This window comes from Ctenocephalides felis, unplaced genomic scaffold (assembly GCF_003426905.1).
Source record: "Ctenocephalides felis isolate EL2017-DRISC unplaced genomic scaffold, ASM342690v1 CF-g0.4_SCAFFOLD_03725, whole genome shotgun sequence".
NCBI classification, from domain to species: Eukaryota; Metazoa; Arthropoda; class Insecta; order Siphonaptera; family Pulicidae; genus Ctenocephalides; species Ctenocephalides felis.
In genome coordinates this window covers 75,021-97,369 of record NW_020539879.1, presented here as the reverse complement: position 1 = coordinate 97,369, position 22,349 = coordinate 75,021, and the positions used below count along the sequence as shown (strand labels likewise).

Here is a 22,349-nt window from a genome sequence, read left to right as displayed (position 1 = left end):
TTTATAGCATACCAATTTCGAAACTTTTTACTCCGGGCTTTTTGGAACATTCTCTCCTTATCAAAAAAATGGCCATTATGCTACCAACTTTTTTTCTAGGTATTCTACAGATATTGTATTTTAGTTTTTTTGTTTTTAATTGTTTGTATATCTCTGAAGTTGGACGTTTTTGACATTTTTTTCTCTATCAATAATATTTATTCATCGTCGGGGACATCCTCATCGGACTCGGAATCTAATAAGAAATCATCAAACCTAACACTTGCTAGTGCTTCTAATTATAATTTATCTGTTTTGGGTATCTAACGTATTAATGTGTTGACAAAAGAAAGCTGAAGCTATTGTGAACCATAGACTTTATTATACAAATGGTGTATAAGGTCAACCAAAATCTGCCATGATGGCCTACTCAAAATTATAAAACTGTATCATAAAAAACGATAACAAACTTACAATTGAAATACAAACAAATATATGTTGTTTTTGATCCGTTTCGTAATTATTATGAAAGGTACAAATAATATCACTTCGAGTTTGCCATTTCAGGTTGAAGAACCTGGCAAGGTTATGAAATTGAGATTCGTAAGTTATATTATTATGAAAAAAGTCATAATTATTTGAGAAATTTCGATAAACTAAAATGTAACTTGAAAGTTACATGGGCCATAAAGGATTAATATTAATATTTTGTAGAAACGATTTACGTTTAAACGATTAATTTATTTTTTCAGTTTGCGCTTTTGCTTTTTGAATTATCGAAGGATGGCGAGGATGTACAAGCCGTACAAGCGTAACACATCATAAATATGTATTGTTTTTAAACAGAAAAGTTTGATAAAGAATATATAACTTCATCAGCTAAGGGTTTTACAATAATATTATATATATGTATTGTATTTATAGGTATATTTTTATAAGTAGCTTCCTGAGCTCCAAAAGTTTGTGGATAAAAATCATCCCGAATAATTTGCAACAGTTCGAGCATGAGAGTTGCTCAACGAAACATGCCTCAACTCATTCACGCAATATCACGAAAGGACGAGAAAAACAATAATTAACTTCACGCAGGGTAAGTTATAGTAATCGCAAAAAAATCGAAAATAATTTTTTTTTATATCTTTATGTTTCAGAGGTTTCTGACATTTTGGCATACGTTATTGTTAGAAAAAAATGGATGTATATGTGTGTGTATGCGGATACAAATTTTCGTCGACGATTTCGGGAACACCGATCAATAGATTTGAATAATTCAAAAACATTCGATTTGTATTGATAAGGGGGGGACGTGCTGATTAGTTTTGGCGAAGGCAGGTCTAGCCGTTCCGAAGATACGGAGCAGAAAGTGCCAAAAACGGTAACTCAGTTTTAAGAGAACGGAGCGTCCGATTTTAATAATTCAAAAAACAATTTAATTGTATTGACAAGATGAAGAACTGATTGAATTTTTGGAAAGGCAGATGCAGCGGTTATGGACTCTCAATAAAAATAAGTTTAAAAATGTCATTTGGCGGTCATAAATGTTTATTGTACATATGTACATCAAATTATCAGATATTTTATAGAGATTTTAATAATGTGCACACATTTTGTGTAATTTTTGTTGGGTTCCGTACAAAGATTTTTAATTACGGTACAGGAGGTTCCGGCAATTGCCAGGCACGATGCCATGCATTCCACTAGTAAAGTTATTAATTAGTAAATTTATTTGAAAAGACAAAAAAATTAATAAAAACCACAGAGCTTTGGGAATTAATGGCATTTCAATGTATTTATATAAAAAAAAAATTGTTACGGAAACTCGTATTTCGTCAACGCACCACTCACTGTACCTTATGCTTATTAACTTCCCGTAGGGTAAGTTATTGTAATGGACCGAAAATCGGAATTGAAAATTTTTACATTTCTCGACGTTTTGAAGGTTTCTGAACGTTTTGGCATACCTCAGAAAAAATGGATGTGTGTGTGTGTATGTATGTATGGATACAATTTTTCGTCACGTTTTCGGGCGTACGGATCAACCGATTTGAATGGTTCAAAAAACATTCGATTTCTATTGATAGGGAAAAGAGCTGATAGTTTTTGGCGAAGGCAGGTCCAGCCGTTTCGGAGATACGGAGCAACGAGTGCAGAAAATAGAAATCGACTTTTTGAGAGAACGGAGTATCCGATTTGAATGATCTAAAAAACATTCAATTAGTAATGATTGGGAGAAGTGTTTATTAGTTTTTGGCAAAGGCAGGCCCAGCCACTTCGAAGATACGGAGCTAAATATGTAAAAAAATGGCAGTTTTTGAGAGAACTAAGCGTCCGATTTAAATGATTCAAAAACTTTCTGCTTGTCTTAACAAAATAATTGATTTTGGAAAAAAAATTGTTTTTTTTTTTTCAAAAAAAATTTTTTTTTGTATATCGAAAATAATTCATTCAATTTTAAACAAATAATTTCAACTTTGCAATTCAGTTTATTTAATTCTTATAAATATTAGACAATGTTTAAAATATTATTTTTTTTTTTAATTTCAATAATTATTACAAGTGTTAAATAATTAACATCTAGTAATATTGATAAATAATAACATAAATTTAAATAAATAAGAGTGCAAAGGATAGAATTTACATGAAAATAATATCCGTAATATGATGATTTAATATATAATAGAAGCAAATAATAATAAAAATAAAATTAATGAATAATATAAATAAAATTCTGATTTTTATGTTACAATATTAATAATAATCTATTTGAAAACATTCAGTATTCCTCGAACATTTCGTTACGGTACGGGAAGTTCCTGCAATTTGCCTTAAGGCACGATGCCATACACCCCACTAGTTAGTAAATTTATTTTGAAAAGACAAAAAAACTTTAAGAAAAACCACAGAGCTTTGGGAATTAATGGCATTTCAAAGTATTTATAAAAAAAAATTGCTTGTTACGGAAACTTGTATGTCGTCAACGCAACACTCGTACCTCTTTTATCTGCACGTACATCGGCCTGCTTCGACCCTGTCGAAATCTTTGTATCCTTGGCAACGCACATGGTATAAATCCAAGGCGCAAACCGACGATCACGTGGTCTGTACTGTTTGATTGTTACCAAACTTATACTTAACTTATACTTATACTTGTTTATCTATGATTGTTACCATGCCGCTGGTGATCTGTCACTTGTCAAATTTGCTTTGCTGAAATGTGGTCGCATTTGGTGAAATCGTAAACGGAAAACTGGTCGTTCGAGCAGTAATCCACAAGTTAATGAACGGTTTGATACTGTCGCAGGTGAATAATATCATAAGCCCAAAGTAAATAAACGTGGAATATTTATGAATTAATACTCAAGTCTAGATATCAGGTATTTAAATAATTTATATTCTTTTAGAATGATGCCATTCGTTTATAAGATTTTAAGATCTAAGAGTAAAGTAAATAAATTTTTGGCTCTAGAATATTCGACCAGAATTCTGTACGTTCAATTTTTTTCACTATACTCTACAAATACATTTTCAGTGAATATTGCACCTGATTAAATTTACAATTTACAGAATGTCTTATGAAAATCACCCTGTTTTGTTGAGGGTTTTGGCCCATTCAGTTGCAATAGCTGACATGGCTGGCACATTAATCAGAAATGTGTTAAAAGCAGGAGAATTAGGAGTCGTACATAAGGTATAATTTTATTCATATCTATTGTTTTCTTTTTAGTTGTATATTTTACATTATCTAGGGTAAAGATGATCCACAAACAGAGGCTGATCGTTCAGCACAAAGGTGTATAATGGCATCATTATTGAAATCATTTCCTGATCTGACTGTTATAGGAGAAGAGGGTCAATTAAACTTGAATGTAAGATGTCTTAATTAACTTCATTCTTATAAAAAACAATATTTATAGAGGTATGTTTTACAGATACCTGAAGAATGGATAGTGACAACAGGCGCTCAGGATGTTTTAGAAAGAAAGTGCCTGCCAGAACATTCCTCAATTCAAGAAAAGGATATAGTAGTATGGGTTGATCCACTGGATGGCACTCAAGAATTTACAAAAGGTAAAATATTAATTGCACGTTCATTTATATATACATATACATGTGTTTAATAATAATAATAATAATATATATATATATATATATATATATATATATATATGTTTAAATCGTGTTAAAAAGTCGGGTGTAACATCAATAAAAATAGTATGAGAGTTTTTTAAAAGTTTAAAATCCATATGTTTTGGCTAGCATCTTAGCCTTCATTCAGTGGTAATCAATTTAACTATAAAAATTAAAACTAAATAAATAATATGCAGAAAAACAATAATAATAATAAAACACTTACAATTTTGTATCCTAATATAACATGAAACCATTATTAATCCATGGTATGAGTATGTGCACATTGATAAAATATATATTTTTTAACATCAGAAAAACACTAATAACCATGATAACTTAACAAGTTGTCGAAACTATGTATTTATTGTTTGGAGTTTAAGATAGAAATGTAACATTTTTCTTAAAGCAGTTTTTTAGCATGTATTCACATTTACGGGAAATTTAAAAAGCGATGGGATCTTGTCATTTTTTAAGAAATTTTGACATGCTATTAAGGAACCATGTGTTAGTCTCGTTATATAATTGTAAAAACAACCCCTCAGCGAATTTTTTTTTAATTATGTTCTCTTCAAAATGTAAAATTTTAGAATTGAAAAAAGTATATTATGGTTTAATTTAATGTGCTCAGTTAACATCGTCTTAAATTGCTTCGGATTTTTTGAGTTATTTTTATGTTTGTGAAAGCGTTTACTCAGGTTTTGGCCAGTTTCTCCGATATAAAAAAGTTCGCAATTAGAGAATTAATCTGGTATACCAAGTTCCTGAGGCGGTCAGAATTAAACTTAGATTTAATTTGTGTAAAAATTGAACTAAAGGTTGTATCGCAATTACATACCCACAAAATGCCACATTGTTGAAACAGTTTTTTCCACGAAGAAAAAAAAATATATATATAATATATATACAAGTTTATATTTTACCTGTGTTTCATAGTTGTGAACATTTTTTTGTGTTTTTTAGTATAGTTTACATTTTGTTTGTTTGTTTGTTTATTTGTTCAACCTTAGCTTTTCGTTCTGCCTTTTTTCTTTTTTACAATATAAATGTTTTCAATTTTCTTCGACGGCGATTTTGTCACTTTCTTGATTCAGAATCCTCTCCAAAATAATTCAAGTATTTTAATTGATATTCACCATAAAGCAAATAGGATGATTTATAAGATTTGAATATAATAAATTTTTGAAGGTAAAAGGTTACTGCCATATTAAATACTAAAGAAATAACAGTATTATGATTGCTTCATTAAAGGTAATTTGGATAATGTAACAGTACTAATAGGAATAGCAGTTGACGGTAAAGCTATTGGAGGAGTGATTCATCAACCATTTTTTGAGAATAGCAAAGGTCGCACAATTTGGGGTTTGAGAGGAATAGGCTTCAGTGGCATTACTTTAAGCAATCGTCTACAGAACAAGTATTTCACCTTCAGATTTTCATGCTTATAACGATAGACACATTTACAGTTTTTTTTTTCAGATTAGTAATTACCACTTCACGGTCTCACACTGACTCTAATGTGATAGCAGCAATAAACGAATTACAACCAGACGAAGTCTTACATGTCGGAGGTGCAGGATTTAAGGTAGATTTTAATACATATTGTGTTTTTATTAATTTTTATCACATATTTCTATATTTATATGAAGTTTCAATGATACGAAGCTAAAAACTTTTTTCAATATTGCAATTGCACAATGGAATTAAATTAAGCTTTAACACTGATGTTGACTTGATAATAATGATATTAGCCATTATGATTAAAACCTGAATCAATAAGGTTTTAGGTGAAAGAAATATTCTAATTCAAAGACATATGTAAGATTTATTAGTATAAAGGTCATATAGTCCACAAACTTTTTTTTCCTGTTGTATGTAAAGAATTTATTTCAACACACATTGAAAAATTTTTTTTGCACTTTGGTTGTAACTCGAAAATATTTAATACATTTTATGCTCTTTTATATTTACTAGGTCATACAGTTACTTGATGGAAGCGCAAATGCGTATGTATTTGCTAGTCCAGGGTGTAAGAAATGGGATACCTGTGCACCTGAAGCTATATTAGAAATAGCAGGAGGAATGCTGACTGATGTATTCGGGAACAAATATGTTTATGACAAAGATGTTCAATATCCTAACTCTAAGGGTGTGATTGCCACAGCACCTTGTTTGAACCACACCGATCTTATCAATAAAATGTCCCAGGAAATAAAATCTAAGTTAATGAATTAGCTAATAATGATGTAATATAATTAAATATATATATATATATATATATGTATGTATACACTTGTAAATTTTGTTGAATATTTTGTTTCAATATACGTTTACTGTTATCAAAAATGATTGAACCTTGACAATCCATTAACATTCCCATTGTTTTAAAATTGCAGGTTGTTCATTGTTTTCTTAAACATACTGTTCAAGTTATTAAACTAGAACAGTATAGATCAAAATAAATTAAAATTGAATTGAATCTGCACTAAATATATTTCAAATGGCCTTTGAGATTACTATTATTATTATTAATAACTTACATCAAATGCTCAATCTGAAATTTTTTTTAATGCATATGGTTTTTGCTCTTTTACCCTGTATTAAAACTAATTGAATTTAATTAATACTATTTCAAATATTTGTGCAAGATCTATTTTTGATCATCTCAATTACTACCAATGAAGGAATTTTCAGATTTCAGATTTCAGAAAGCGCATGTTCAAAAGAAATGATTTAAAAATATTTCTTTCAAAATCATAAATTTTATTAAATACTTCAGTTTAGTTTTAATTTGTATTTTTCAATACATTTTCAATTTTTCTATAGTTAGTTTTAGGTAAATTGTGAGTAATTTCTTGATAATTTTAATGAAACTTTGTGTAATGATCAAGTTCATAGTCATAGTGAACATCCTAAAACATTGCAGACTAAATAAAATAAATATATAAATTCAAATAAAAAATAATACATAAATACTAGTATAATTTTTTTTTTTTATATTTCATCACTCAGTTTTTTTACAAATAATGTGTGATAATCTATTGACGATACATTTTACAAAGAAAACGCAACTGCAACATTTCTACTTGGTCTTTCATTCTGATAACTCCATCAGGACCATCAGATGACAACAATATCCCTACCGATTCACGATGTACGCCCATTATAACCTTGACATAATCATTAATTGCAGGTTGAACTGGTTCTAAATGATCACATTCTATATTCACAGAACGATCTTCAGCTGGCAAAAACACTGTGCACATTCCTCCTTGTAACCCTTTGATGACACCAGTTTGATTAGCTAGTCCTCTGTCTGGATGACTATCGCTAATGCGAACCTCAATATCTGTTGTATGCCAGTCAGACCCAGAAAGTGAATCCAAACTAGCTCCAGGAGTTTGTGGATTATATGGTGATTGCGGTGCACCTGCTGGGGTACCAGGTGAGTATGATGTAGGTGAGGGTGTGCCCATATACGTGCTGGCTTGATACCCTGAAGGGCTTGGGCTTGGTTGATATGGACTATAACTATCAGATCCATACATGATTGATCCTGGTGTTTGGGGAGTATAAGGGCCTGATTGATATACGCCTGGAGTATTAGGATTGAAAGGACTGGGAGAACTCTCGTCCAAATAAGAAGATTCAAAATCATTACTTCGAGCAGGTGTATTTGTAATATTAGCATCCCATGCTCCTTGTCCAGGTGTTTGACTTCCATCGTGTGAAGGTGTCATAGAACCATAGTGGGGAGTTCGAGATCCAGAGTTGTATACAGGAGTATATGAACCAAGCATTGGTGTACGACCTTCTCTATTATATTGTGGAGTTTGAAAGCCATAAGCAGGTGTGCGACCAGGTGTACGGCCATATGTGGAAAATCCACCTTCCTTTGCAGGTGCTCCAACTTTTGCAATGTGTCCTCTATCGACTGATATGGTCTGACATGAAGCATGCAATTCAACACGAGCAGTACTTTCAGTTGCATCTTTGACAATTCCAACATTGCCTTGTAAGGTCCACCAGTAATTTTAATAGTTGTACCAATTATATCCCGGTCTCTAGTGACTCTATTAGCACCTCCACGCCTCTTCCGCGACCACCCCCTCCGCCACCTCTTCCAGATGGATGCATTGGAGACTGTATTCTAGGTGACATAAAACCTAAGCCATTCAATCCTGTTGCGTTTGCATTACTATGACGTGCTCCACCTGCTAATTGTACATGTCTTGTTTTGCATACAAAAATACCACCATTATCTAAATACATTCTTGAATATAGAAAAACATAATTTCTGTACAAATGTTTTATTTCACCATCTCGACCAGCATGTGGGCCATCACACACCTTCACTATGTCTCTCTTTGATATGCTATTTTGATCAGTATCTAATGCAACTGTAAAACGATTTTCTTTTCGTTTTTGTAGAGCTTGCGGTTTGCATTCCATCAATTTTCCATTCATTCCTAATACATGAAAGTTTTCTCTTTCTAATCGAACAATTACTCCTACATTCATAGCATCTAACTGCACTAAATCACCCCATTGAAACTGCCCTAATGAATCAACACCAGTAGCCATATCTGAGCACAGCTGTAAATCTCTTGGAAGAACTTCTAATTCATGCATTGTCAAATCAGATACCAAAACAACCCTTGTAGTATCCACACGAACTATAAGCCCTGTTTCCCCTTCATAACGACCAGCCAAAACTTTCACATGATCACCTGTTTTAAAAAACTTTCTTAATTCATTAGCTTTGAAAATTAAGGGATCCGTTAGTTCAGAATGTTTTGGTAGAACTGTAATCATAGAACCATCGATAGCAATAATTTTACATGGTAAGTTCTCCAAGTCACCCACAGCCACCTCAACATTATCGCCCATGGAAAATGAGTGCAAACTGTTGGGATCATCTTTAGAAGGAGCTGCTAATTCAATATCAATACCCTCGGGTTGCTCTTCAAATCGCTCCAATTCAGAAAGTGTAGGCTTAACACCTTCAGCAAGAATCGCAGACATTGTAAAATTTTTAAACATAAAACCTTTTCGTGAAAAACGATTTCCTTCAAATATTAAAAAATCACCATCTGATGTAACTTCACCACCAATAGCTCTAATAGCTTCAGGATCAAAAGGTTTTGCAACCGGCCTTCTTTTCTTTTTCGTTTTGCAGCCTCTGAATCACTTTGCACAGTACGTAGAGCACCTCGCAATCTAGTATAATCAATCCTAGGCAATAATTTCAAATGCACATTGTTCTGAGCCAAATCTATATAGTCCACCTGTGCTATGTCATCCTTATACAACCCTCGCTTTAGTCTAACCCACTGCTTAGGTTTCAATCCTGTTTGCTCTCTGACAACTCTCAAGACATCCGTCATTTCTTTAATAGGAACCATTTCTTGTTTCCAAGTGCCCATTCTCAAATTCCCAACATTATCGATAGCTGCTTTTACATGAGTCTGTTTATAAGATTCTATGTAAATGTAACCTTTTACTCCTTCTGGAGCAATTACAGATTTTATCTGCAATGGTGCATCACTATTTTGGTAGGCAATAAACTTACGCATAAGTAATAAAACTGTAGCCTTTTCTTCGCCAATTCGACATTTAACCATCCATAAATTGGGATCTTTAATTCCTGGCAGAAGAGTTTGTTGAGTTATTTCATCAGACATTTCCTCACCTCCGTCACCAAAAGAACGAACCGCAAGTGTTTCATCAGCATATTTCTTCTTCAAATATTCTTCAATCTCGTCCTCTTTCTGTGAATCCCACAAATTAGTTCCTCGTCGCCTTCCTTCAATCTCACGGGCTGTAGGACCTAATTCATCAACTTCATTCCCAACAATACCCATTTCTTGAGCTCCTTCTTCCCACTCATCATCTTCATCAACTTCATCATCCACTTCAGCTTCGTCTATAATAAATCCACTAAATCTATCCTTCTTTTTTTTCTTTCGAGGTCTATCATCATCTTCATCCTCTTCCTCTTCTTCATCATATTCTTCTGAATCTAAATCTTCTCCTTCAGGTTCTTGTTCATCCGCTACTTCTTCATCACCGGATGCTTCCCTAGCCTCATCATCACGGTTTCCATTCCTATTATGTTCCACATCAGAACCTGAGCCTGAATTTGAATGAGATGATCTTGAACGAGATCTACTTCTTGAAATCGATCTAGAGATTGATCTTGACCTCTTTTTCCTTTTTGAATGATTAGATTCGACACTGCCCACTTCTGAACCTGAGTCAGAGTAATGACTTTCTTCTGAATCAGACATTTTGGTCTTTTTTTTCGATTACACAAATAAGTTGTGTAAAGTGTCCTTTATTTATTTCTTTTTGAATTACTCTTACCTGCCATAAAATAAAAAAATATCACTGTTTAAATATCAGTGTTTATCATATTATTTTTAATATATAACATAATGTTAATGAAACTTAATTTTTAGTTTCATATATAAACAATTACCTCAAAATTAATTGCAAACTGCGTTAATTCATACAAAATAATAAACTTAATTTATTTATATAAATCATAAACTTAATTTATTATAATAATGCAACATTCATGCAAATAATATATAAATGATTTCAAAAAATTACCAATGTATTTAAACGAAATTTTGTTTGATCAGCATGGATTCATGTCATTCATTCGTAAAAACTTATATTCGTTATAACGAATTCCATAATTAAACAGAGTTCAAACACATTACCTAAGTTAAAAAATATGTTGTTCAACGCTTAATCGAAACAAATTTTATTTTTCTAACATTTGACAATTACTAAGAAACTATAAAATCAACCATTCAATAAAGCCGATGACGTTTGCCGTAGCAAACAATTCCTGGGATATGAAACCGCGTAAAATGAAATCTTTAAGCTATGGCCGACGCCCGAGTAGTGTCGCAACGATAGCCAACAAAACATAAAACCATAGATAAAAGAAGAGTATCATAAAGAGTAGCATAAAGAAGAGTATATGCATAAAACCTAAATTCATAGATAAAAGAAGAATAGAGCCTAAATTATATTACTTATATTACCTAAATTATGTTTACTTATCTATGCTTATATATATATATATGATTTAGTAGTTAATTTTGATGTTGAAATATATGAGTGAGTTCTTGAGGGCGATACATCAAACAAAGAAAAGCCAAAGATTTATAAAATAATTTTTATTTCCAAACGTTTCGACATTCAATTTAATGTCATCATCAGTGGATATTACGTTGGTTAGTTACATATAGAGAAGTGTACACAGCACTAGAGATTTGGCACTAACATTTATACAACTAACTTGTCAGCACTATGCATTTTTTTATATAATTTTTTTGTATGATGTAAACAGAAAAATGATAGTTTTATTGAACAAAAATGTAAGTAGAATTATGTAATTTCTGCCACGACTTCTGTACTTTGCTAGTACCGAGGCATGTATGATACATGCCTCGGCATGGCCGGTAATCACGGAACAAACATCTGTAATCTCGTTTTTAGTTCCCTCTCCCTCGTTTGGAGCGCTGGTAGCGCTACAAAACGGGCTAAAGAAAATATTCGAGAATCTAATATGGCGGAATAATATTTTAGTGTCAAAGTGTCAAATGTTTGTTAAAAGTTTATAACAAATATCATGTCAAAGTGCGGTGTACAATAATGCGGAACATCAACAAATATGCGAAAATGGTGTATTTCCTGCAGAAAATGACGTAATATGTAAAATGATTAGTAAAATAACTGGAGCCCGGGCTGAGCACTGATGGTGAGAACTAGGTGAATAAGTTTTATCAATATGTATACAACAAAATACTCGCATCTATTACTAGAACTTCTGATATAATTTTTTATTGTAGCTCAATAACTGAGACATTTAACAGTATCAATGCTAGGAATTTTAAGGTTATAAATACAAGACACCCGTCTTACTAAATCCCTTTCTGGAAGCTATGTTATTGAAAAATTATTCTTTTTATAACACTTTTTTGTATTGTTCTGGCAAAACTGAAGATGGAAAACCGTCCCTGAAAGGTGAGTTATTTAAAATTTTTCATACTACAAATTAAGTTCGTAGCAAATGATTCTAGATATTTTTTTTTCAGCAGAGGTTCTTAACTCAAGATATAAGCACTGCAGAGACCAGATATGCAAAAAACAAAATTTATACCATATAACAAATGTGTTGAGAAAAGAAGTCAGAAGGATAAATATACAAAAAAATATTGAGGCAGAAGTTACAAGAAAGTGTCAAATGTGCTGACAATTTTGCTTATCTCCCAGCAACATTAAATAAGAGGGCTCGTAATTTTATATTAAGTCAACTAAGAGAACATACATAGAAGCGAAAAGGAAGAAAATTTACACTTGATGATAAAATTCTTGCTTTAACTCTGCATACAATTTCTCTAAGAGGTTATTACTTTTGGAGAAAAATATTTGTTTTGCCTGCTCCTCAAACATTGAGAAAGTTGCTCTCAGCAATTCCTTTGTATAGTGGTATTAATGAGACCCTTTTCCAAACATTGGGTTTAGCTATGGCACAGAAAAAATATGTGAATAGCAAAAACTGTATTCTGATGTTTGATGAAATATCATTATCATCTGCATTCTTTAACGACTGTAAAAACGATCATATTGTTGGTTTTCAGGAACTGGCGAATGGTAGAGAAAGTTTATTTTCTGATCATGCTCTTGTCTTTTTCAAATCAAATAGTTGATACTTGAACTGTACGCAATGTTCATATTTTTTGTGATTGTTTAATGAATGTGTTTTTTTTTTATAAATCTATAGTAATAAATAATGAAGTTGTTAAATGTTTTAGCAAATGTAGAAATTGTAAATAAGTGGCTACTTCATGGAGTATATTTTGCTAAACAGTTTATTTCTGTTTATTATTGGTGATAATACATTTAACAGATGTCGAGAAGTATATAGATCATGAATTGTACAATAATTTACTGGATAACAGCAGAATAGTTTGCAAATGACATCCCCATATAGTAATTTATTTTAGTAAGCTGTTGATATGCTTTTCAGATAAAAGTAATTTTGGTTTTGTCCTTTAATTTATTGGCAAATGTGTTTGCATATAACTTTCTTGAACTTTTGCCAGTTACTGTTATGAGAACATAATGATTTTTTTTTCTTTGTGATAATGATGATAATGATATTTTGATCAACATTTAAAAGCAGATTAACGCAATGTGCAGAAAAGGTTTTCAGATAGAGACTATACATAGATTTATTAATGTAACTTATCATTATTTGATTGAGTACCAAGATGAATATAAACAGAGTTAATTTACAAGAATATCTTAGGCATAAATGTTATTCCTTATTTTCGAATATGTTTCTCTTTTTTGATTGCAATATAAATTTATGACCTTTTTGAATTGTTGTTGCTGGGATTTTAAGTTAACTTTTGAGCGCATGAAGAGAGTTTTAGTAACTTCTATCTCTTTTGTTTGGTATTTATTATTCGGATCAATTCTCAATACTTTAGTTATATGGTATAGATAATGTCTAAATTATATTTAAATTTTCTAGCGATTTAGAAAAAAATATATAATTTAGATAGTTTTTTGACATGAAAACACACACACACACACACACATAATAGGAGTCTGTGCCTTAGGGCAGGTTTGTGAGCTAAAACTCAATCTCAATTCAGAGAAGAATAGTGTGTGATATGAAATGGCCATTTCATTTTGCAGTGCTGCAATTGGGCTATTTTTGAATACAAGAAAGCGAGGCTTGGACACACCACCCTGTCCACACAAGACATTGAACAACCATATGTACATATATATATATATATATATATATATATATATAGTGGATAATGTGTACATGTATGTACATTTCTATGCCATTTGTACATAGTGTATAAAGCTTAGTAGCATCTATTGTAATCATATATGATATATATATATATATATATGCACATACACAGTGGATAATATATACATTTATGTACGTTTCTATGCTATTTGTGCATAGTTCATAAAGCTTACTAATCATCATACATTTATGTGCAATTTATATATATATAAAGCTTAGTAGCATCTATTGTAATCATATATGATATATATATATATATATATATATATATATATATATATATATATGCACATACACAGTGGATAATATATACATTTATGTACGTTTCTATGCTATTTGTGCATAGTTCATAAAGCTCACTAATCGTCATACATTTATGTGCATATATATATATATATATATATATATATATATATATATTTATATTACAGTACACATTATATATGTGTATACATACAAATATATAATATATACATTTATGCAAATTGCATATCTTATAAATATGTATTGTAATAGTATAATGTAACATGTTATTGTTGAAATTATACGCTTTTTTATATTCAATTTTGGTTTTTTAATTTAAAAAAAAAATTTGAATTCAAACGGTCTATATAATATTGGTGCATTTCTTCAGCATTTTATATTCGCACCCATGGTCGACGCTGGCGCCATCTACATTGGGAGAGGGAACTAACCCGGACAAATTGACAGTTTTGACCGAAAAACGTGGCAACGAAATATGGCCCGAGAGAGCGATCTATATACTCTTCTTTTATCTATGTGCCTCGGTATGGAAATAAAAATTATTTTATAAATCTTTGGCTTTTCTTTGTTTGATGTATCGCCCTCAAGAACTCACTCATATATATATATATATATATATATATATATATATATATGTTTTCCATCTATGGTGCGATGGTGCGTGCCTATATAAGGTCTATATAAGACACGTACATAAGGTCTATGGTGCTTTACCATTAGTTCATAGATAACTCACTGGATGAGATACAAAAGTGATGTCATAACGACGGAAAGCCATAGAGTAAAAAAACTATTTGTATTATCAGTCTATATTAATGTCAGGTACAGTACAATGAAGAGAAACGTGATCAAGCAGCGTGGTTTGGATTGTCACGAATAGATTACTAAATTCAATTTTTATTTTAAATTATGTGATATAATCAAGTCACAAATGAACAATTTTATATAATAATATCATTTGAAAATTTTGGTGAATGGGTGAAAACATAAATCTATAATTTGTAAGCTTGTGCCTTTTGTATGTACGCGTACTTTCTAAAGTGGCAATTTTAATAATAATTTAATAATAAATAGATATTTATAAATATACGTAAATAATGAGTGATGACGATCGTGACATAGATATTGAAAGTGATGTAAGTATGCTACCACATGCTGTTTCCTATTTTCTTGAATTTAGTGCATAAATGTGTCATTTCAGGATGCTGATGACTCGGATTCTCGATTACCAGGGCGCAATGCTGGAACTATATATTATTCACAGGTATATAATATTAATTATATACCTTATATTATATATTTTCATTATTTACATCACAATATAATATCTGATATTGATGTCTGTAGTTGTGATTTAATTATTAAATATGACCATAATTCATCAAAGGAAAATAATTAATTCATTAATTTGAGAACTCAATAAATGCAGTTATGTTTATTCATAATGATTCATTATTGTTTTTTATATTCCGATACTGTCATAGAAACAGTTTGGAACTTATTGCTTATTAAATTTATGAGAAAAACTGACAGCTTCGAAGAACTTTGAGTATAGGCTATATTCAAAGGCAATAATAGCCTTTATTTTTATTATCGCTTTGTTTTTTTTTATTTTTATTTTTATTTTTTATTTATTTTGCAATAAATGCATCTCCATATCTCAGTCAGAAAGGTATAAGAGATTATGGATTGCTTCATGACTTGTTATGTTTTTGATTACAGTGACACTTTTTGTATTTATTTTTATATAATTTTTTAATAAAATCGAAGTGCTGAATTTGAATATAGATCATTAGGAGAACTGCATTAACTCATTCTAGTCATAAATTTTTGTGTACAGTGTTGAACAGAAAAATATCATTCTAGTTCTATTTTGAATTCGAGTCCTAAATGCTTCTCACTATAAGTAGATTGCTAATATAAACTGTTTTCTTGTGGAATTACATATAACTCTTAATGAATATTTTTTTATTGCAGGCAGAAAAGAGAGCTCATCATAATGCTTTGGAGAGAAAGCGCAGGGATCACATAAAAGACAGCTTCACTTCACTAAGGGACTCTGTCCCAGCTTTACAAGGAGAAAAAGTTGTGAGTTCTGACAAATATGTCATGTTTTATTTTCAAAACTATGAATGGTTTTAAAATTGTTTTGTATAAAAGAAACCTGTTATATGTAATTTTTATTTACAGGCAAGCCGAGCACAAATACTCAAAAAGGCAGCAGAGTATATTCATTTTATGAGGAAAAAAAATAATTGCCACCAGCAAGATATTGATGATCTCAAGAGGCAAAATAGTATTTTAGAGCAACAAAGTAATGTTTGATATTACTAATAAATAATTTGATAAACCAATTTAATAATTTGATAAACTAATAAGAGTTTCATACTACATGATTAGCAAATATTATGAGCATAAAATCATGGGTGTTGATACAAATATCAAAATTACTATAAATCTAAGTGCTTATTTTATTAATATCTAATTAACTGTGATATTGTTTTAATATTCATAATACATTTTTTTATTGAAGCATTAGCTAATGCATAAAATGTGTAATAGTGTTTCACAAATTATTTTTCACGAGATACGTTAGAAAACGATAAAATTGTGCATTAGTTCTTGGAAAAGTGGCAAATGTGCTTATTATGTTATCAATGTATCTATGTTATAAACAAATGAAACATCAATTATTGAAAATATTTACTGTTTAATATTATTTTACTTAATTTTTGACTACTATTGAAATTTCTCAAAATACTATTGAACTTTTTCTGCATTTACTGGTTTTCATTATTATAGTTGTTTGTTAAAATGTACAATATGTTGTTAAAATTCTTTTAATATCAAATACTTATTATCCAAATAATTTAATATCGTTAATCACTGTTTGTCTTCCCTTGGCATGCTGATCATTTTTCAATTAATAGAATATTTTCAATTAATATATATATATAATGTATGTAACCTAACTAAGAAAGATAAATGTATTTTAATATATGTTCACTCATGATTGCTTTTATTTACAGTCCAAACACTAGAAAGGGCAAAGGCAACAGGAAATTTTGCTGCTGAAACTAGCGACTTATCAATGAATATTAAAAGTGACGGAAGTTCCTTAACTTCAGATAGCTCTGATAATGATTCACCATCAAGGACAAACAATAAATCTAGGCACAATAAGAGAATTAAGTTGAATGGTTATGCCTAATAAGTTTAAGGATTTAACTTTTTATCAGATATTGTTAATTAATCTTTATAACTGTATATAAGTGAATTTATGATTGTTACAGTTTTAAGATTACATTAACGTTATCTACTTCAAATTTATTTTAATCTATATGTATAAATATGAATTTGTATTATTTTTCAAGAATAAATTTAATGCAAAAATTGTAATACCTTTCAATATCTTGAAGAAATTAAGATTCCACTTATATGTTAGATAATTTCTTATGAAAAATTTTATTTATATTTAATGATTATGAACAAATTTTCTTTTATGCATTTCTGATATATGCATATTTGATTTCAGTTTTTTTCTGTCCTAACAATTGATAAGGTAATGGATCCATACTATTTGCTATATTAATTCTAATTCCTAGATTTTTATGTTGTTAAGAAAAGGGTATGGGCGCATTGTCATTCAATTTTACAATTGCATAGCCGATAGGCCGAGCCGTTTTTCTAACTTCACAGAAAAAAGCAAGATTTTTCGTCTACGTTTTCGCAAAAAATCCTCGAGCGCTTTTGAGATTTTAAAAACCCTTTAAAAGATATCAATTAGGAATCGTGCAGATTAGTTTCTTTGCTTAAAAAATTGTTGACGATTTCGATGAAACTTTTTATAATGATAGTATTCATTGATATAAATTAACATACTGAAATATTATAGGCCTTGGAAAGCGGTCAAATAATAAAAATTTATCCGTTCCGTTTGATTGCTGATTACCGCTTTGATGCCTAAACTTAAATAAAATGCATTTCTGAATCATGAAGTTTAATGCAATTTGATAAATAAATTAATTTATATAATTAAGGATGTGAGTTTATTTGCCTTTAGAATATTTATAGAAAATCGCATCCTAATCTTATTTTTTAGTATGAAGTGAAAACTGTTTTTTTTTTAAATAAATAAATGGTTGAAAATTTTATCTAAATAGCTAAATCTCAATTCTCATTGATTATCAAGTGGATTTCTTATTTACATATATCGGGAAATGGGAAAAGCTCATGCAACTATTTGTTTCTCTTATCTATGCAACTCGCCTTAAGGCGAAACGCCACTTACAACTAGTTACTGAATTCTAATGTTGGCAATGAATTTTATACTAGTACTAGAATGATTCGGTGACATGAATGAAGTAAACTGACGCAATGAGTGACATTTATTAACGTCATGTGGTATAGGTTAAGTGATTTTTTTCGTTATTTATTTATTAAATTTTAACAACTATGTGGTCTTTCTTTGTAAGAGATTCCTCCAAAGATTTTCCTTATGAAATTGTTGATCAAACATATAATTTAGAAAATAGAAGTATATGGAAATTACACAAAGCAAAGAAAAAAGGTTCAAATGATGACGTCTCTGTGTTTATATTTGATATTAAAAACAATACCGAATACAATTTGGAAATAGCAAAAGCGACAATTAAACGGTTAAAGACCCTCAGACATCCTAGTATACTGCAATATATAGATAGTTTGGAAACTGAGAAGAACTTATATCTTGCTACTGAGTTTGTTGAACCTTTTGCTATGCACATCGCTGGTTTACAAATTGAAAAACGTCAACAAGATATGTACAAAGCCTGGGGTTTGTTTCAAATTACGGTAAATTACTATAACTTGCCCTACGGGAAGTTAATAACTCAGATGAAAATATTGTTCTATAATTTTGTACATTGTTAATTAAATAATTGTAAAATGTTATATACATTTATTTCAGCGAGCCTTATCATTTTTAAATAATGATGGTAACTTGCAACATAACAATGTTTCATCTTGGTCTGTGTTTATAAATACTTCAGGTGAATGGAAGCTAGGAGGGTTTGAATATATATGTGCTGTTGGTGTAGTACATGACAAAATACCAATTAAAACTTGTATAGACCTAGATGTATATGATCCACCAGAAAAAGCTGTAAAATATAAACATTCAACAAAAAGGTATTGTTAAAAGTATAGATTATTAGTATCCAATCTAGTTTATGAAACTAAAGATGTATCGAATTACAGTTCTTCTGATATGTGGGGATTAGGTTGTCTGATATGGGAGGTTTATAATGGTCCTCTCAAAAATAGAGTAAATTTAAAAGATGTGAACTGTGTAAGTAAATGTTGTGAATTTTTAAAAATTAACTACTTAGTTAAAATTAATTCATCACACAGATTCCAAGAAGTTTAAGATCGTTGTATACTGAATTAATAAGCAACAATCCATCTGATAGACCAAACCCTGCTGATATTATAATTAGATGCCAAAAAACAGGTGGATATTTTAAGGTAATTTGCGTATAATTGTTTTTTTCTAAACGCCGTTATGAGTGACAGTATTATATTACCAGAAAGTAGTTAATTAAGTAAATTAAAATGAAATTTGTAAATATGATATTATATTATATAAAAACATTGGTCATTTGTGTGTAGCCAAAGCCTGAAAGTTTTTGCTTGGCTGAAATGATGATAAAATTCTAAAAGTTATTTGAAACCTCTTTTGGTTTATTTAAAAAATCTATATTTTTGTTTTAAATTAAATTAGAGTTATATATATATATATATATATATATATATATATTATATGTTTAAACTATATTTTTAAAAATACCAAATAAGAGTTTTTTTTTTCAGAATGACCTAATCGATTCTTTACTATTTTTGGAAGAAATACAAATAAAAGACAAAGCAGATAAAAATAAATTTTTTTCAACTCTCACAACTCAAATTGATTTCTTTCCTGAAAATGTTTGCAAGTATGTTCTTTACTATATTAATTTATGTCAGAACTTTTTATATAAATATTTGTTTTAGGTATAAAATATTACCCCAATTGATAACTGCTTTTGAGTATGGTGAAGCTGGTTCCGCAGTTCTGGCACCAATGTTTAAAGTAAATAGTATTAATTTTATTATTATCATTATTAGTATCTCAGTATCTAACTTGTTATTGTTTGCTAGCTTGGTAAATTGTTAGACGCAGATAATTATCAAAAATGTATTGTACCATGTGTTGTACGTTTGTTTGCTTCTACGGATCGTGCAACAAGATCTCGTCTATTACAACAACTTGATCTTTTTGTAGAACATTTACTGCCAGCTACTGTTAATGACCAGATTTTTCCGCAAGTAGTGAATGGTTTTCTTGATACAAATGCAACAATAAGGGAGCAAACTGTAAAGGTATCAATTAGTTATACAATAGTTTAGAATATACTGTCACAATTGGATGGAAATTTTTTTTAATTGCTTGTTACTTTTTAGGCAATAGTTCACTTGGCTTCAAAATTAAGTTATAATAATCTTAATGTAGAGGTATTACGACATTTTGCTCGTTTGCAATCTCGCGATGATCAAAGTGGAATCAGAACGAATACTACAGTATGTCTCGGTAAGATAGCGGCACATTTGAATCCTCAAGTTCGACAGAAAGTTTTGATATCAGCATTTGTTCGAGCTACCCGCGATCCATTTCCTCCAGCTAGAACAGCAGGTGATAATAAATAAGGCTTGGATATGATTTTTATACTATTTTTGTTTAAACATCTTATTACCTATACTGATTACATTTGTTAACTTAATTATAAAGATTATTCTAAAAACTTCATTCACCGAAAGTTAGTTAATTTATTTGCAAGTGCTAGCTTTTTTTTTAATTTCCATAGACTCATTAGCAAGAGAATGCGATTTAAAATCATCTTTACACTTTGTAAGTGACCACATTGCTTTGTCTGCTATGCGTGATAAAAATAATGTCTTTGTTATGATTCTTTTATTATTATAATATGTTAACTTGTTAGTAATATTTGAAAACTTTTTTGTTTGTTTTTTCTAAGTTGAACACAATTTGTGTCGTCTTTCCACTTGAACGATTCTGTTTATCATTTTTTGTAAACTCATTTATATATATATATATATATATATATATATATATAGTATGTAGTTCATTAAAATAATTTTTGTCATATGGCAGGAGTGTTAGCTCTTGCAGCAACCCAGCAATACTATCTACTATCAGATGTGGCTGGACGCATATTACCAGCACTATGTCCCCTTACTGTAGATCCAGAACTTTCAGTGCGAGATCCAGCATTTCGCACACTGAAAGGGTTTCTGGGAAATTGGAACGAGTTTCACAAGATCCCACTTTAAAAAAACTATGGGTATGCTTTATTATTCATTCAATTATGTGATCATGTTTTACGTTTCTAAGATGTATAAATGTATGTTGAAACAAAATTGCATTTTGTGATAAATGCATGTAATTTAATATATTTAACTTAAGATAATATTTTATTGTAATTCTTAAATTTTATTAACTATTTGCACACTTTATTAATAAGCCTATTCAATCCGAAATAAAATTTAATATGATTGAAAAAAACTTCGAAAAATTCACACTTTTTATTTAACAGTTTCCATATAAGCTAATTTTTGTCCTTTTTGTACACGTATATCAATAAAATTTATCAAAATAACATACATTTAAACTATTAATGGATAGAATGATCCAAAAGTTAAAAGTATTTTCGATTGAAATAGAAAGCATATTGGTATTAATATAATAATAAAGTTGATTTAATTATATTCGTTATGAAATTAATATCTTAAAAGTGAAGTAATAATATTTCAATAAATAGGAATTATAGTCATATTATTTCTATGTAATGGCCATAGATAAGGAAATGGTAATGGCTTTAAATAAATTTAATATATTGAACATTATTACTACATCATGTTGGAAGTACTTTATTGTATTCTTTTCATTTTGATTAATTTAATATAGTATAAGGGATCGTTCAAGTATTACGTAAGCAGATTTATTACAATTATTTACCCCCCCTCTCCCCTTTGTCAGCAAGTAAGCAAAGTTTTCTACCCAAAATAAGCAAAATAAGCAAATCAATAA

The 22,349-nt window shown here is 29.9% G+C and overlaps 4 protein-coding genes and 1 long non-coding RNA gene across 8 annotated transcripts in view; 4 read left to right on the top strand and 1 right to left on the bottom strand.

Moving 5' to 3' along the window:
• The first annotated feature begins 3,141 nt into the window (after positions 1-3,141).
• LOC113390995 (3'(2'),5'-bisphosphate nucleotidase 1-like) lies at positions 3,142-6,342 on the top strand. Of its 3 annotated transcripts, none has more exons than XM_026626982.1 (7): positions 3,142-3,280; positions 3,544-3,667; positions 3,726-3,845; positions 3,909-4,047; positions 5,359-5,524; positions 5,587-5,692; positions 6,082-6,342. In XM_026626982.1, the coding sequence occupies exons 2-7, from the start codon at positions 3,545-3,547 to the stop codon at positions 6,340-6,342; spliced, it is 915 nt and encodes a 304-aa protein (XP_026482767.1). In that variant the 5' UTR covers positions 3,142-3,280; position 3,544. The 3 variants fall into 3 exon arrangements, with proteins under 3 accessions (XP_026482767.1, XP_026482766.1, XP_026482765.1); XM_026626981.1 differs by having other exon boundaries at positions 3,160-3,353; XM_026626980.1 differs by lacking the exon at positions 3,142-3,280 and adding an exon at positions 3,381-3,464.
• An 801-nt stretch (positions 6,343-7,143) lies between these two features.
• Positions 7,144-10,879, bottom strand: LOC113390994 (transcription elongation factor SPT5-like). The gene is given in 5 exon segments (XM_026626979.1): positions 7,144-8,116; positions 8,119-8,200; positions 8,203-9,278; positions 9,281-10,473; positions 10,723-10,879. Coding segments are annotated over 4 exon segments (3,246 nt in total). The 5' UTR covers positions 10,398-10,473; positions 10,723-10,879; the 3' UTR covers positions 7,144-7,145.
• A 783-nt stretch (positions 10,880-11,662) lies between these two features.
• Positions 11,663-12,439, top strand: LOC113390996. Of its 2 annotated transcripts, none has more exons than XR_003368306.1 (3): positions 11,663-11,895; positions 11,976-12,150; positions 12,225-12,439. It is a non-coding gene; the product is annotated as an uncharacterized LOC113390996 (long non-coding RNA). The 2 variants fall into 2 exon arrangements; XR_003368307.1 differs by having other exon boundaries at positions 12,222-12,439.
• Positions 12,440-15,122: 2,683 nt separating this feature from the next.
• Positions 15,123-17,435, top strand: LOC113391005 (protein max-like). The gene is made up of 5 exons (XM_026626991.1): positions 15,123-15,360; positions 15,426-15,488; positions 16,202-16,312; positions 16,415-16,538; positions 17,254-17,435. Exons 1-5 carry the CDS (start codon positions 15,322-15,324, stop codon positions 17,433-17,435), a joined length of 519 nt encoding a protein of 172 aa, XP_026482776.1. The 5' UTR covers positions 15,123-15,321.
• Positions 17,436-18,617: 1,182 nt separating this feature from the next.
• LOC113391004 (N-terminal kinase-like protein) overlaps positions 18,618-22,349 on the top strand; it is a 6,171-nt gene continuing 2,439 nt past the window's right edge. The window contains 10 exon segments of the mRNA XM_026626990.1: positions 18,618-19,057; positions 19,173-19,393; positions 19,463-19,553; positions 19,616-19,729; positions 20,075-20,196; positions 20,255-20,333; positions 20,402-20,623; positions 20,705-20,933; positions 21,414-21,551; positions 21,554-21,603. Of these exon segments, the coding sequence (XP_026482775.1) occupies positions 18,680-19,057; positions 19,173-19,393; positions 19,463-19,553; positions 19,616-19,729; positions 20,075-20,196; positions 20,255-20,333; positions 20,402-20,623; positions 20,705-20,933; positions 21,414-21,551; positions 21,554-21,603 (1,644 nt within the window). The 5' untranslated portion in view covers positions 18,618-18,679.

Bases quoted from the DNA above. Each gene is read 5' to 3' on its own strand.
- LOC113391005 (XM_026626991.1), top strand. From the start codon at position 15,322: ATGAGTGATGACGATCGTGACATAGATATTGAAAGTGAT. The intron at 15,489-16,201 runs GTATATAATATT...TTTTTATTGCAG, and splicing joins GAACTATATATTATTCACAG to GCAGAAAAGAGAGCTCATCA. The intron at 16,539-17,253 runs GTAATGTTTGAT...TTTTATTTACAG, and splicing joins TAGTATTTTAGAGCAACAAA to TCCAAACACTAGAAAGGGCA.
- LOC113390995 (XM_026626980.1), top strand. From the start codon at position 3,382: ATGATGCCATTCGTTTATAAGATTTTAAGATCTAAGAGTAAAGTAAAT. The intron at 3,846-3,908 runs GTAAGATGTCTT...TATGTTTTACAG, and splicing joins AGGGTCAATTAAACTTGAAT to ATACCTGAAGAATGGATAGT. The intron at 5,693-6,081 runs GTAGATTTTAAT...TATATTTACTAG, and splicing joins TCGGAGGTGCAGGATTTAAG to GTCATACAGTTACTTGATGG.